The following is a 15,730-nucleotide window of genomic DNA, read 5'->3' as shown; positions in this document are numbered from 1 at the left end:
TCGTGACAAGGGGAAATATTTATTTATTTTTTAATTCGGTGCACGTGACAAATTTGATATGATGTAGTAACCAAAAAAAGTGTTAAACAAATCGAAATAAACTCGGCAAAAAAAGAAACGTCCTCTCACTGTCAACTGCGTTAAGTTTGCTGAAAATAAACAAATATAAATATTTGTATGAACATAAGATTCAACAACTGAGACACTGAACAAGTTCCAGACATGTGACTAACAGAAATGGAATAATGTGTCCCTGAACAAAGGGGTGTGGGGATCAAAATCAAAAGTAACAGTCAGTATCTGGTGTGGCCACCAGCTACATTAAGTACTGCAGTGCATCTCCTCACCGACTGTACCAGATTTGCCAGTTCTTCCTGTGAGTTGTTCCCCCACTCTTCCACCAAGGCACCTGCAAGTTCCCGGACATTTCTGGGGGGAATGGCCCTAGCCCTCACTCTCCGATCCAACAGGTCCCAGACGTGCTCAATGGGATTGAGATCCGGGGTCTTCGCTGGCTATGGCAGAACACTGACATTCCTGTCTTGCAGGAAATCACGCACAAAACGAGCAGAATGGCTGGTAGCATTGTCATGCTGGAGGGTCATGTCAGGATGAGCCTGCAGGAAGGGTACCACATGAGGGAGGAGGATGTCTTCCCTGTAACGCACAGCGTTGAGATTGAGCTTGTTGTCATTGCAGGCAGTCTGATGCTGTGACACACCCCCTAAAACCATGACGGACCCTCCACCTCCCAATCGATCGTATAGGCCTCGGTGTAATGCTCATTCCATCGACAATAAACGTGAATCCGACCATCACCCCCGGTGAGACAAAACCACGACTCGTCAGTGAAGAGCACTTTTTGCCAGTCCTGTCTGGTCCAGCGACGGTGGGTTTGTGCCCATAAGCGACGTTGTTACCGGTGATGCCTGCCTTACAACAGGCCTACAAGCCCTCAGTCCAGCCTCTCTCAGCCTATTGCGGACAGTTTGAGCACTGATGGAGGGATTGTGCATTGCTGGTGTAACTCAGGCAGTTGTTGTTGCCATCCTGTACCTGTCCCGTAGGTGTGATGTTCGGATGTACAGATCCTGTGCAGGTGTTGTTACATGTGGTCTGCCACTGCGAGGACGATCAGCTGTCCGTCCTGTCTCCCTGTAGCGCTGTCTTAGGCATCTCACAGTACGGACATTGCAATTTATTGCCCTGGCCATAGCCTGCAGTCCTCATGCGTCCTTGCAGCATGCCTAAGGCACATTCACGCAGATGAGCAGGGACCCTGGGCATCTTTTTTTTTGTGTTTTTCAGAGTCAGCAGAAAGCCCTCTTTAGTGTCCTAAGTTTTCATAACTGTGACCTTAATTGCCTACCGTCTGTAAGCTGTTAGTGTCTTAACGACCGTTCCACAGGTGCATGTTCATTAATTGTTTATGGTTCATTGAACAAGCATGGGAAACAGTGTTTAAACCCTTTACAATCTGTGAAGTTATTTGGAGATTTACGAATTATCTTTGAAAGACAGGGTCCTGAAAAAGGGACATTTCTTTTTTTGCTTAGTTTATATTTGAGATTCTTCAAAGTAGCCACCCTTTGCCTTGATGACAGCTTTGCACACGCTTGGCATTCTCTCAAACAGCTTCATGAGGTACGTTTGAGGTACCTGGAATATGTTTCAATTAACAGGTGTGCCTTGTTAAAAGTTAATTTGTTGAATTTCTTTCCTTCTTGAGCCAATCAGTTGTCTTGTGACAAGGAAGGGGTGGTATACAGACGATAGCCCTATTTGGTAAAAGACCAAGTCCATATTACGGCAAGAACAGTTCAAATAAGCAAAGAGAAACAACAGAAGGTCAGTCAATCTGGAACATTTCAAGAACTTTGAATTTCTTCAAGTGCAGTCGCAAAAACCATCAGGGGCTATGATGAAACTGGCTCTCATGAGGACCGCCACAGGAAAGGAAGACACAGTGTTGCAGAGGATAAGTTCATTAGAGTTACTAACCTCAGAAATTGCAGCAACAAATAAATGCTTAACAGACATCAACATCAACTGTTCAGAGGAGACTGCGTGAATCAGGCCTTCATGGTTGAGTTTCTGCAAAGAAATCACTACTAAAATGGACACCAATAAGAAGAAGACACATGCTTGGGCCAAGAAACACGAGCAATGGACATTAGACCAGTGGAAATATGTCCTTTGGTCTGATGAGTCAAAATTTTTGATTTTGGGATTTTTCCCATCTGGTTTGCGCTTACTGGGACTATCATTTGTTTTTCAACAGGAAAATGATCCAACACACCTCCAGGCTGTGTAAGGCCCATTTGACCAAGGAGAGTGATGGAGTACTGCATCAGATGACCTGACCTCCACAATCACCCAACCTCGACCCAATTGAGATGGTTTGGGATGAGTTGGACTGCAGAGTGAAGGAAAAGCAGCCAACAAGTGCACAGCATGTGGGAACTACTTCAAGACTGTTGGAAAAGTATTCCAGGTGAAGCTGGTTGGGAGAATGTCAAGCGTGTGCAAAGCTGTCATTAAGGTAAAGGGTGGCTACTTTGAAGAATCTAAAATAGAAAATATATTTTGATTTGTTTAACACTTTTCTGGTTACTACATAATTCCATATGTGTTATTTCATAGTTTTGATGGTGTTACTATTATTCCACAATGTAGAAAATAGTTTAAAAAAAATGAAAAACCCTTGAATGAGTAGCTGTGTCCAAACTTTTGACTGACACTGTAAATATATAATATATTTTATATAATAGCATATTAACAGCACCAATATACTCCATCTGCTTATTAAATCTTAGACACTAACGGGGTATAAAGCCTTGTTCACGCTGCAGGCCTTAATGCTCAAATCAGTTTTGTTTTTCAAATATATTTTGGACTACTGACTTTCCAAACAGTAAGTTACAAGTGACCAAATCGGATGTGAGTCCAGAGAGCAGTCACTTGCGAACAAGGCTACACTAGTTGTCAAAGTAACAACATGTGTGAGCGTGCTGGGGTGTAGGCTGATCGGTGGTTGCGCTTGTGCTTCCTATCACTCAGAAGTTATGTAGCATGCTAAGGTGACAACAATGCCTGCCATGGACATTTCCCAGTTGCTTTGAATGTTCAAAATCCTAGGGAAAGAACACTTTTAAAGCCTCAAAGGATAAGATTTTAGGCTAGCCACAGCATTCGGCCAACTAGGTAGCTGTTTAGCTTCTAGCACATTCATTCATTTGTTTGTAAACAATTAACAAGCTAGTTAGCTACCACATGTTCTTGTCAAATTGTCAACAGAGTAGCTAACAAGCGAAAAGATGTGCTGAATAACAGTCTAAAAACCACTTCAGGGCAAATAAATCAGATTTGACTGTTCAGACAAGTCACATGGCCAGGAATCAGATACGAAGGTGGTTTGAAATGTGGCTTGAATAACTGATTCCATGTGCTTTTTGGCTGTTCAGACTGCAGGAAAAAGAACAGATTCAAATCAGATATGCAAATAAATAGAATTCGAGTCACTTCAAACCGCCAATGTGAACAAGGCTTTAGAGACACTGTGCATTATCTATGGACTGTCATGAGATGAGCCAGCTACCATTTTTAGTCACAGAGCAAAATGTAGCAGAGCAGTGGTGGTTAGGTACAGTAGAGATACTGTTGGAAGAAATATCATACTGCAGTCATGGCACTGATATTTGGGTATGTAGCCTAAGTAAGGGAGAGATATTTCACTGCAGCAAAGCTTGGGTAATGGAGACAGTGTAAGTTAGTGTAAACAACAGAGCCAACTTGGTTACTGAAGAAGCCTCTGTGACCTTCAAATCCTACTTCATTAGGAGAAAGATCCCCGTGTAGCCTTGGCACTATGATAGGTAAGACAGGGATAGTTATCTTACTGCAGTCTGGGCGGTGATGTGAGTGCAGCCAACGATTTTAGCCCCAGCAAGTGGCTTCTCTCCCTGGGCTCTCTTCCTGAGCGAGATTAATGCTGACATATCTGTGAGGAGAGAGTGAGCAAGTGACCAAGAGAGAGAGAAGGGAGTGAGAAAGTGGGGTGATAAAGAGAGCAAAGGAGATGGAGCGAGAGAGAGGGAGAGAAAGAGATCCCAAAACTTGATAGCCACATTCAGAGTAGACACCAGAAAAGTGGTCTGACTATAAAGACCTTCTGTCACACCCTGGCCTTAGTTATCTTTGTTTTCATTATTATTTTAGTTAGGTCAGGGTGTGACATGGGGAAGTTTGTGTGTTTTTGTATTGTCTAGGGTGTTGTATGGTTTAGGGGGTTTAGTAGAGTAGATGTTTTAGTGTTCAGTGTAGGTGTCTAGGAAAGTCTATGGTTGCCTGAATTGGGTCTCAATTAGAGACAGCTGGTTATTGTTGTCTCTGATTGGGAGCCATATTTAAGGCAACCATAGGCTTTAGCTGTTTTGTGGGTAATTGTCTATGTGTAGTGTTTGTGTCAGCACTATCTGTATTTCTAGCTTCACGGTCGTCTGTTTGTTGTTTTGTTTCATTTTTCTTCTTAAAATAAAGAGAAGATGTATTTTTCACGCGCTGCGCCTTGGTCCAATCTCTCACCCAAAGACGATCGTGACACCTTCCCACAAATATCTCTCCTAATTGAGGGTCTCTAAGAATTTCCTGCATCAGAACCTTCTTGGCTCCATAAATGCAAATGCCCTAAAATCAGCTATGCCATTTGCAACCTGCCAATTCATTAGAGGATGAACACTCCATATCAAGCTCTGGGGTTGTGCTGACAGTGTTATGGGTGTAGATTAAGCTGCAACGCGACACCAATAAAATACACTTACTCATCCTTACACTGTAACAATTAATCCCAGTGCTCAATTTATTATGTCCTGTTTCCAGCAAAGGATGGCTGTACATTGTGTCTGTAACAACAGCCACGTCAGACCTGCAATGCTGCATATCACAAAACATTTAGGTCAAGGACAACACATCGAATCTACATTATTTGGGGAGTAATGTCTGAAATTAAACACAAGAATGATAGAATGAGAACTTCATCAAAGGTGTCTGAACCTGTAAACAATATTAGATCTTTCTGCATAATACATTGAGCTCCAAATGTGTTGGGACAGTGATACATGTTTTATTGTTTTGGCTCTGTACACAACCACTCTGGATTTGAAATTATACAATGACTATGAGGTTAAAGTGCAGACTGTCAGCTTTCATTTTAGGGTATTTTCATCCATACCGGGTGAACCATTTAGAAATTACAGCACTTTTTGTACATAGTCTCTGGCTCCCCCCCATTTTACAGGTTCAAAAGTAAATTCACTTATATGTGTATTAAAGTAGTAAATAGGTAGGTATTTGGTCCCATTCTCATGGTCATTGCATGCTACATCAAGTTTGTGACTCTACTCTGCTATTTGTTTTGGTTGTGTTTCAGATTATACGTGCCCAATAGAAATGAATGGTAAAGAATAATCATTCTGGAGTCAATTTTATAAACACTTCTAAATTAATGTGGGATGCTACCATGATTACTGATAATCCTGAATGAATTGTGAATAATGATGAGAGAGAAAGTTCGAGGTTTAAATATCCTACTCCCCCCCCCCCCCCCCCCCCCAAAAAATGCTAACCTCTCCTGTTATTGTAATGGTGAGGGGTTAGCCTGTCTTGGGGTTATGATATGTGTGCGTCTAACTTTCTCACTCATCATGCATCCAACAAGTTTCTAGAGTCACAAGCTTGATGTAATCATTACGTGCTAGGAATATGGGACCAACTACTAAAAATGTTACTGCTTTAATACACATGAATTTGTCCCAATACTTTTGGTTCCCTAAAATGGGGCCAATGACAAAAAATGCTGTAATTTCTAATTAGTTGAAAATACCCAACTTAAACCTGATAGTCTGCACTTTAACCTTATAGTTGTTGTATAATTTCAAATCCAAAGTCTGGAGTACAGAACCAAAACAACTAAAAATGTGTCACTGTCCCAATGCTTTTGGAGCTCAATATGTTTCTCTCTCTCTGATGTGATGTAGTTGCACTTTGAATGACTGATCAGCAAAACCAGAGAAAAGCCTAATAATACGACACAGGAGTCATTTCTGAATCCCTTAAGAGCAGAAGCCATATCTGCAGACAGATTGACCTCAACCAATCTAAATCTAAATAACAAGCTTAATACAGATAACAAGCTAGACTCTAGCTGCTAGAGTATTTCAGTTATGCACAGAACTGAACGATGCTGTTCTTTCTTATGACAGACTCTCCCCTCCAATCAGTGTCTCTGTCAACCTGACTTGGCCAATCCTTGCCTTGGAGGGTGAGACTCTAGTACATTTCCACGTAACAGACCCAAAGTCCTGGCAAGAGCAATATTTAGATGTAAATATACTTTACTGTCCCTTGTTCACAGAAATGTCTTTGTTGCTCATTGCAAACTGATTGACGCCAGTAGTGGTTTAATTGACATTTCCCGATATTACCTAGGATCTAAGACCCTTACCCATTGAGTCGCCTAAGAGATTCATGCCATAAGACAGCAAATTTCAAGAAGATGCTTTAAATAACCAACAACCAGTACTTAGAGAGAGAAGAGCTGAGGAGGAAAAGGTGATCATTAAGATAACGTCCCTAGTTCATGCTGACGTATGACGTAAAGGTAACGTAAGGGTAATGGCGGACTGAAGGGATTTATGTAGAGCACCTCAAGATAAAACATAATATTCGAAATATCTGCTAAATTAGACTAAAATATTAGCACTAAAAAGGAGAACACCGTTCTGAAAGAAACCTTACTGGACATACAAACTAGATCCATGAGAGAGAATTTGGTACTTACAGGTATCCAAGAAAAAGAAGGAGAAGTTCCTGAATCTATAGTTAGAGAGTTCCTCCTTACAGCGCTTCAGATTCCACGCGAAGTTATCGACAAAATCCAACTTGAACGCGTTCACCGCTTCGGACAGAGAGGGCAGAGGTACGAACGCCCAATCGTTGCCAAATTTGCTTCATTTAAAGATAAAATAATGGTTAAAAGCCTGGGTAAAAGACTTGCTGGGACCAAAATTGGCATGAATGATCAGTTTCCGAAGGAAATTGCAGAACGGCGCAAAGTTCTGTATCCAATTTTCAAAGAAAATAGATTAAAAGCGAAACGAGTAGCTCTCGTCGTTGATAAACTATATATTGATAACCAGTTGTTCAGAGACACAAAGACTACTCCATGGTTATTTTAAAAATTACAAAGTTCTCATAGACGAGGGAAATAAACACAATTCAAGCCCGGTTACTGATTGTAACAATACAATAAAAAATATAGCTTTTCTATAAATCTTCACATATAACTAATTGAACACACAAGCACTAATTCAACATAGTGAAGATAAAAACTAAGTAAACAGAAGGCACAGTATGTGTGGATGGTATGGTTTGTGTTTATTTTTTATTTTATTTGTTATGTTTGGAAAGTTGAGTGAGTGAGTAATGAAATGGTTGCATATCCCAGAGCCAATGTATTGCTGTGAGCCGGGTATGAGAGGGCTTTCAATGTTGTTCAGATGATGGATATACTTTTATAATGAATTATACGTCTTATTTATTTATTGTCCTATCATGGAGAACTACATTTTTTATTTATTTTTTTATAAATTATATCTAATTATTTATTATCCTGTTTTAATGGTACGGTCCATGGCACTATACCCTAGACACCCACCTGAATGACCCAGATACTAAGGAGAAGTCCCTAACTGTTTTATGTGCCCGCTGTAAGCGGTCTGTATGCAGCTAAAATGAGGTCAGAGACCAAGAGCAGCACTGCCCCCTCAAGATTCTGAGCCTGCTTGGCAGGGTTGGTCCTGCAAAGCCAAAGCCCCATAAAGGGAGAGCATAATATACAAGGAAATTCTCAAAGCTGCTAATGAGAACCTTGACGACCTTGTACCTAGCCGGTGGGGATTCCGGTGGGGTGCCCCCACCCAGGCAGTGGCAGTGCTGGCAACACTAGCTGCAGTAACCCATGGGGAGGGGGTCACACTCGGACATTCAGAGAGGGGGTATATTATTGTGGCCCTGGCGGCACAAAATCAAAGTCGGACTGCATGGAGATGCGTGGGGACATGGTCATGACGGGTGGCCGTATTGTGGGTGTTTCAGGAATAAGGTGTACATTTGACCTCCATTATCTAGGATATGACAATGGTAAATAAATCTCTCAATTTTTGCTAATTTTTTGTGCGGTCTTGCAGGCCTTCTCATGCAGCTGCAACTGCAAGTGCATTTGTAAATCATGACCCATCTTGAGTTGGGCTCTGGGATGGTGCAATTGTTGAGAAAGTGAGCTTATGGTTGTGTGGGGGTAAGGGCTGAGTGTGTGTGGGTGTATGTGTGTATCCCACAACTGTTGCGAAGGAAGAAGTAAAAGATGTTAGGGACAATAGAGGATGATCCACAGATATATATAATACAAATCGAGGTGAGGGCAATGGAAATGCATATGGCAATTGATCTTCTTCAATTCGGTAAATGGCACTGTATGCTCTTTTCAAAGAATGGATCCCAGTCGGTTCAGGGCTATGGGATACAGGGGGTCGAGGGTGGTCTGCCGGGCATTGGGATGACAAGCCATCTCGAGATGAGGCCTTTTAGCGGGTGGAATAGTAGGGACCAATTGGAGGTTTACTTAGTAGAAATGCAAATATCATGGTACAACTATATAGACACTCAATCATTATGTTACTTTTTAATAGTACGTTTACAAAAATATATTCTGATTAAAAGAATGAAAGGTGTGTCTCATTATGGTAAGTGGTGAAATAAGTATAGCCAGTTACAATTGTAATGGCTTAGCAGATAATAAGAAAAGACGATCAGTATTTACCTGGCTAAAAGAGAAGGATTATAATATCTATTGTTTACAGGAAACCCATTCAACAGTTTTAGATGAAGTTTTGTGGAAAAAGAACTGGGGGGGCAAAATATATTTCTCCCATGGGCAAAGAAATTCAAAAGGGGTGATGGTTTTAATTAACAATAATTTTGATCCAAATGTGCAAATTGTCCAAACAGATCCTCAAGGTAGATGGATTATTTTAAATATGTTATTGGACAATAAACAAATATGGCTTGTTAACCTATACGGTCCGAATAATGATGATCCAAGCTTCTTTGAAAATATATATAAGAATTTATCAACTCTACAAGCAACACTAGACTCTATTATTATAGTGGGAGATTTTAATACGGTCTTAAATACCTCTATAGACCGGAAAGGAAATCACACTACAAACTATCACCCTCAGGCACTTAAGGAAATCATGAATGTCATGGATATATTGGAATTAGTGGATATATGGAGACTTAAATACCCTGATTTAGTGAGATATACATGGCGGAGGCTGAATCAAGCTAGTCGTCTTGACTACTTTCTTATACCATTCTCTCTGGCACCAAAAGTTAAAAAAGTGTTGATAGGGGACAGAATGCGGTCGGATCATCACATAATTGGCATATATATTTCTCTTACAGAATTTCCACGTGGGCGAGGATATTGGAAATTTAATCAAAGTCTACTAGATGATAAATTGTTTAGAACTAGGACAGAAGATTTTATAACTGACTTTTTCAGACATAACATAGGTACAGCAGATCCCCTTATTGTATGGGACACTTTTAAGTGTGCCTTTAGAGGCCATGCAATTCAGTACTCATCTATAAAACAAAGGGAATTTAGATCAAAAGAGTCCATATTAACAAAGGAAATTGAAGGACTAACAGTACAGTTAGATAGCAATAAAAACGGTACCATAGAGGCACAGAATAAGTTAGAGGAAAAACAAAAAGAAATGGAGGAACTTATTCAAGAAAGATCCAGTGTAATATATTATAAAAATAAAGCGAACTGGATGGAATATGGGGAAAAATGCACCAAATTCTTTTTCAATCTTCAATATAGAAATGCTACCAAAAAAAATGTATTAAAACTTGTTACAAATGATGGAGTCACGCATGATTCACCAAATGATATTTTGAAAGAGGAAGTAAAGTACTTTAAGAATATGTTTTCGTTTCAGGCTCCTCCATCTCCACTAACTGAAACTAATTGTATGGATTTTTTTCCTATTAATAATGTAAAATTAACAACTGTACAGAAAGACTCATGTGAAGGCCAAATTACAGAGGAGGAACTGCTTGATGCAATTGGGGCCTTTAAGGATGGGAAAACTCCAGGGCTGGATGGCATACCAGTGGAAGTATACAAAACTTTTTTTGATATACTCAAAGGACCATTATTAGCTTGTTTTAACCACTCCTATATAAATGGTAGATTATCAGACACGCAACAAGAAGGTCTGATATCGTTATTACTGAAACAGGACCCAAGTGGTATATATAAAGATCCAGTCCAATTAAAAAATTGGAGACCTCTTACACTTCAGTGTTGTGATGCAAAAATCCTAGCAAAATGCTTGGCGCATAGAATAAAAAAAGTTTTGTCAGATATTATTCATCCTAATCAGACAGGTTTTTTACATGGACGATACATTGGAGATAATATAAGGCAAGTACTGGAAACAATAGAACACTATGAAATATCGGGGACACCAGGTCTGGTTTTCATAGCTGATTTTGAAAAGGCTTTTGATAAAGTACGACTGGAGTTTATATATAAATGCCTAGAATATTTCAATTTTGGGGAATCTCTTATAAAATGGGTTAAAATTATGTATAGTAACCCTAGGTGTAAAATAGTAAATAATGGCTACATCTCAGAAAGTTTTAAACTATCTAGAGGAGTAAAACAAGGTTGTCCACTATCGGCATATCTATTTATTATTGCCATCGAAATGTTAGCTGTTAAAATTAGATCAAACATTAATATTAATGGATTAGAAATCCGTGGCTTAAAAACTAAGGTGTCATTGTACGCTGATGATTCATGTTTTCTTTTAAAACCACAACTAGAGTCTCTCCACGGCCTCATAGAGGATCTAGATACCTTTGCTATCCTCTCTGGATTAAAACCAAATTATGATAAATGTACCATATTACGTATTGGATCACTAAAAACGACACATTTTATATTGCCATGTAGTTTACCAATTAAATGGTCTGACGGAGATGTGGACATACTCGGTATAAAAATCCCAAAAGAAAGAAATGATCTCACTCCAATAAATTTTTATAGAAAGTTAGCAAAAATAGATAAGATCTTGCTACCATGGAAAGGAAAATACTTGTCTATTTGTGGAAAAATCACCCTGATTAACTCTTTAGTCATATCACAGTTTACCTATTTGCTTATGGTTTTGCCTACACCTAGTGACCTGCTTTTTAAATTATATGAACAAAAAATATTCCATTTTATTTGGAACGGCAAGCCAGATAAAATTAAAAGGGCCTATTTATATAACGAATATGAATTCGGAGGGCAGAAATTATTAAATATTAAAGCATTAGACCTCTCACTAAAGGCATCAGTCATACAAAAGTTATACTTAAATCCAAACTGGTTCTCTAGTAAATTGGTACGAATGTCTCATCCTATGTTCAAGAAGGGCCTTTTTCCCTTTATTCAGATTACACCTGCTCACTTTCGGTTGTTTGAAAAGGAAATAATCTCCAAAATATCCTTATTTTTTAAACAAGCCTTAGAAAGTTGGTTGCAATTTCAGTTTAATCCACCTGAAAGGACGGAACAAATAGTACAACAAATATTGTGGTTAAATTCAAATATAGTAATTGATAAAAAAACTGTATTTATCGAAGAAATGTTTAAAAAAGGTATAATTTTTGTGAATGATATCATAAATAGGACTGGTGGAGTTATGTCACACATGCAGCTAACACAGACATATGGAAATGTCTGCTCTACCCAAAATTACAACCAATTAATTGCAGCATTACCACAAAAATGGAAGAGGCAAGTAGAAGGGGAAAAAAGTAAGGAACTTGTATGTCGGCCCTGTATTAAAGAACATAAATGGTTAAAGAAAAGTGTGATAAATAAAAACATATACCAATTTCATTTAAGGACCAAAAAACTGACAGCTGTGCCATATAAATTGCAAAATAGTTGGGAAGAGATTTTCGATGTACCCATTCCATGGCACATGGTTTATGAATTGATACGCAAAACAACGCCGGATTCAAAACTTCGAATTTTTCAATTTAAATTACTGTACAAAATTCTTGCAACTAATAGAATGTTATATATATGGGGTATACAATCTTCCCAGCTCTGCAGATTCTGTTGTGAGGAGGCAGAGTCATTAGATCATTTATTTTGGTATTGTCCATATGTAGCTCGTTTTTGGTCACAGGTCCAGGAATGGCTGAAGAATTGCAACATTTGCCTAGAACTAACGCTACAGATAGCAATACTGGGGGATTTGAAAAGCCATAGTCAATCAATCAATAATATAATAATTATTTTAGCAAAAATGTTTATTTTTAATTTACAATCTGTAGAAGCTATGAGAATAGGAAGGTTCAAATCTTTTGTGAAGCATCACAGCACAGTTGAAAAATATATGGCAAATAAAAATCCGAAATGGATGATGTTGGAAGATAGATGGGAAGGGTTGAGTGGAACTGAAGGGTGGGACTAATAACAAGATAAACAATGTAGGGCATACGGGATCTGTGAAATGTGTATAGGTGCGGAGCTTTTGTGAAATAGCACAGTTACAAGTGGAAATAAAATTGGATGGACAACAGAAATAGAGGAAGGACTAAGAACAAACGAGAGAACTATTATAAAGTAGTCTGTGTCTGTAAAATAGGTATAAGATGTATAAATTGAAGGTAAAAGCAGAAGTGTTTATTAGTTTACTCCAATTGGGGGAGCGGTGGTAGGGTTGCGGGGAATAATAATAAAGGTATATTCTTTAAAAAAGTATGTATGTCTATATAGGTATGTGTATGTATATATGTATATATGTATGCATGCGTGTATGGATATATATATTTACCCAAAAAAATATGGGGGATTGGAAATGATGCAGACAATTACATTGGAAGCAACATTCTTTCCGCAATATTAAGCTGATCCACCCCAAAAAAAAAAAAAAAAAAAAAAAAAAAAAAACAACCAGTACTTATACCTGGGAGCACCCTTGGGATGTTAGGTTTATCACTGGTCACTGATTGTCTTGTATTGTTCTTTGTGTGAGAGGTGACAGGTCACAGAACCATGTTATCCTACCTTGTTCTGCAATCTCAATCTCGCGGCGACCAAATTCGGCCTGTTTGATGTTCTTCACACAGAAGTCGTTGGTGCCCTTGGAATTGAGCTGTGTTTTGTCCCGTGGTGAAGTTTCATCGTCAGAGCTGTCCGTGTAGGATGCAGCTGGGAAATCAGACCGATGGGAAAAGTCAGCAAGAAAGGGGTCAAGCAATCCATACATAGCTGTGTGTTTGTGTGTGTATAGTACCTGAACTGTAGCTGTCGGTGGATGACTGAGAGATCGATCGAGACAGGGAGCGTCGTCCTGCCTTGGTAGGAAACCTGCTGAACTCTTGCTTGTCTTCCACAAACTGGATTTGCTGAAGGAGCAAAAGAGAGTACAATTTATACATCCCTAACTTCAATTCACTTGAAATCTGGATCAAAAGATTAGAAGATCTGGTCACAAGAAATCACCCTACACCTATAAGAATAACAATACTTTCCATGTAACAGTAGCCTAATGGTATTCCATTGCTAATAGATATGTACATCATGGGTGTAGTATATATGCATGTCAGCCTTGAGATAGAAATAAACCGATTCCTTATTCTGAGAGAGCACATGAATTTTGAATGCTTTCACAGATAAACCACTGTGGTGTGCTTTTGGAGCTGAATTGGGTATGTGCTTGTGGCCTAGTTTGTTTACATGCAGCCTTGTCTTAAAGTGGAGTGGAGAGAGTGAAGTGTGATAGTTACTAGGATTACCTTGATGTGTGTCAGTGTACTATCTTGAAAAGGTGAGCTTCTATATTTATTGCACGGAATCCAAAATAAACGTGTTATGTGACCAAAAATATTGCTGTTAATTGAAAAGTGAAGTCACTTTGAAACTATAAAACTGGCCAACTGGACAAACCATGGAAATTGTACTTGGAATAATAGCCTTGCCAGATCAGAGGAACTTCAAAAGCCATCTTTAGTGGTGTGTGATGTCTTGCACCTTAGAAGAGGCTTAGCATAGAAATAAGAAATAAGAGTTCCACTGAACTGGCAAGGCTATTATTCCAAGTACAATTTCCATGGTGTGTCCAGTTGGCCAGTTTTATAGTTTGAGGAACACGAAATAGGCCTATAAAGCAGGACTCTCCAACCTTTTTCCTGGAGAGCTACCATCCCGTAGGTTTTTGCTCCAATCCTAATCTTGCGCACCTGATTAAAATAATCAGATGGTTGATAAACCGAATCAAGTTAGTTACAACGGGTGTTGAAACAAAAACTTACAGGAGGGTAGCTCTCCAGAAACAGGGTTGAAGAGCCCTGCTATACACTAGAAATAAAAATGGGTCGTAAAGAGATTCTCTGGTGCTTTTGTATACTTTTTAGCCAGTAGTTATGAAAGTAGCACTCACGAGCCAAAAGTGGTCCCCGATAATGGTGTACTACATCATATGTGCACCACATCATTGCGCTCTCTCGCTCTGCTGTGTGTGCATCTTACTAGCAGTCACTCAAATGGCAAGGGGTTGAAGCTCATTAGCAAAAACTAGAATTGCTAGGGGGCTGGCCCATGTGGTGGAAAATGTCGTGGCACAGCTTCCAGTAAAGTTCTTCAAAACTAGGAATTTCGTGGCTCACTGAGGTAAGACAGTAATTCTTCAAGGTTATTGTAGTTAACAAAAACTGAAACAAAAAAAAACTAAAATTGGAAAAATGTTAGTAAACTGAAATAGAAATAAAAAACAAACTATGCCGAAACGATTATCATAAAACCATCAAATTGTTTCGTTTTTCCCTTTTAAACGTAAAAAAAAAAATCTAAAAATGGGGTTTAAGCTTTATTTCGAATGTGGTTTTCGAGCTTCTGAATCTGACGGGTAAATACTGCCAGTAGATGCCGAGGTTTCAAATAGGTCTAGCTTGTGCATCACTATCACTAGATAAAAGGGAAGAAATCTGAGGGCAAGCACGGAGCGTGACTGGGCCAAGCTAGAGCAGCTTCTGAAGTTGTTGGAGCCGTTCGAAATCCACAACGACCAACTTCAAACTGACAGCCAGTTGCTGTCTTATGTGGTGCTGTGCATTTTTAAACTTGAGGAACACTTGCAGTGAACTAGTGTTGCAAAACAGTTGGCACAGGTCTTCCTGAAGTCACTGCGTAAGCGCTGCGCATGCATACTGACAGTGGTGGAAAAAGTACCCAACTATCATACTTGAGGAAAAGTAAAGCTACCTTAATAGAAAATGACTCATGTAAAAGTCACCCAGCAAAAATCTACTTGAGTAAAAGTCGAAACACTCGAATATTCAGACATAATTTACACACGAAGCATGTGTGTTTAGTGAGTCCGCCAGATCAGAGGCAGTAGGAATGACCAGGGATGTCCGGTTGATAAGTGCGTGAATTTGACTATTTTACTGTCCTGCTAAGCATTCAAAATGTAAAGAGTACTTTTGGGATTCAAGGAAAATGTATGGAGTAAAAATTACAATATTTTCTTAAGGAATGTACAGTCGTGGCCAAAAGTTGAGAATTACACAAATATTAATTTTCACAAAGTCT

The 15,730-nt window shown here is 39.1% G+C and overlaps 1 protein-coding gene across 1 annotated transcript in view; it reads right to left on the bottom strand.

Annotated features, from left to right (window-relative positions):
* Nucleotides 1-15,730, bottom strand: part of LOC120021003 (S-adenosylhomocysteine hydrolase-like protein 1) — a 77,012-nt gene that overhangs the window by 21,664 nt on the left and 39,618 nt on the right. Inside the window, exons 2-4 of the mRNA XM_038964668.1 lie at nucleotides 13,434-13,545; nucleotides 13,205-13,348; nucleotides 3,900-4,000 (exon numbers count right to left, since the gene is read on the bottom strand). Of these exons, the coding sequence (XP_038820596.1) occupies nucleotides 3,900-4,000; nucleotides 13,205-13,348; nucleotides 13,434-13,545 (357 nt within the window). The remainder of the gene's footprint in view (nucleotides 1-3,899; nucleotides 4,001-13,204; nucleotides 13,349-13,433; nucleotides 13,546-15,730) is intronic.

The sequence above is a fragment of the Salvelinus namaycush genome, chromosome 2 (genome assembly GCF_016432855.1).
Source record: "Salvelinus namaycush isolate Seneca chromosome 2, SaNama_1.0, whole genome shotgun sequence".
Taxonomy (NCBI): domain Eukaryota; kingdom Metazoa; phylum Chordata; class Actinopteri; order Salmoniformes; family Salmonidae; genus Salvelinus; species Salvelinus namaycush.
Note: the sequence above shows the minus strand (reverse complement) of the source record. Positions and strands in the feature narration are given on the sequence as shown.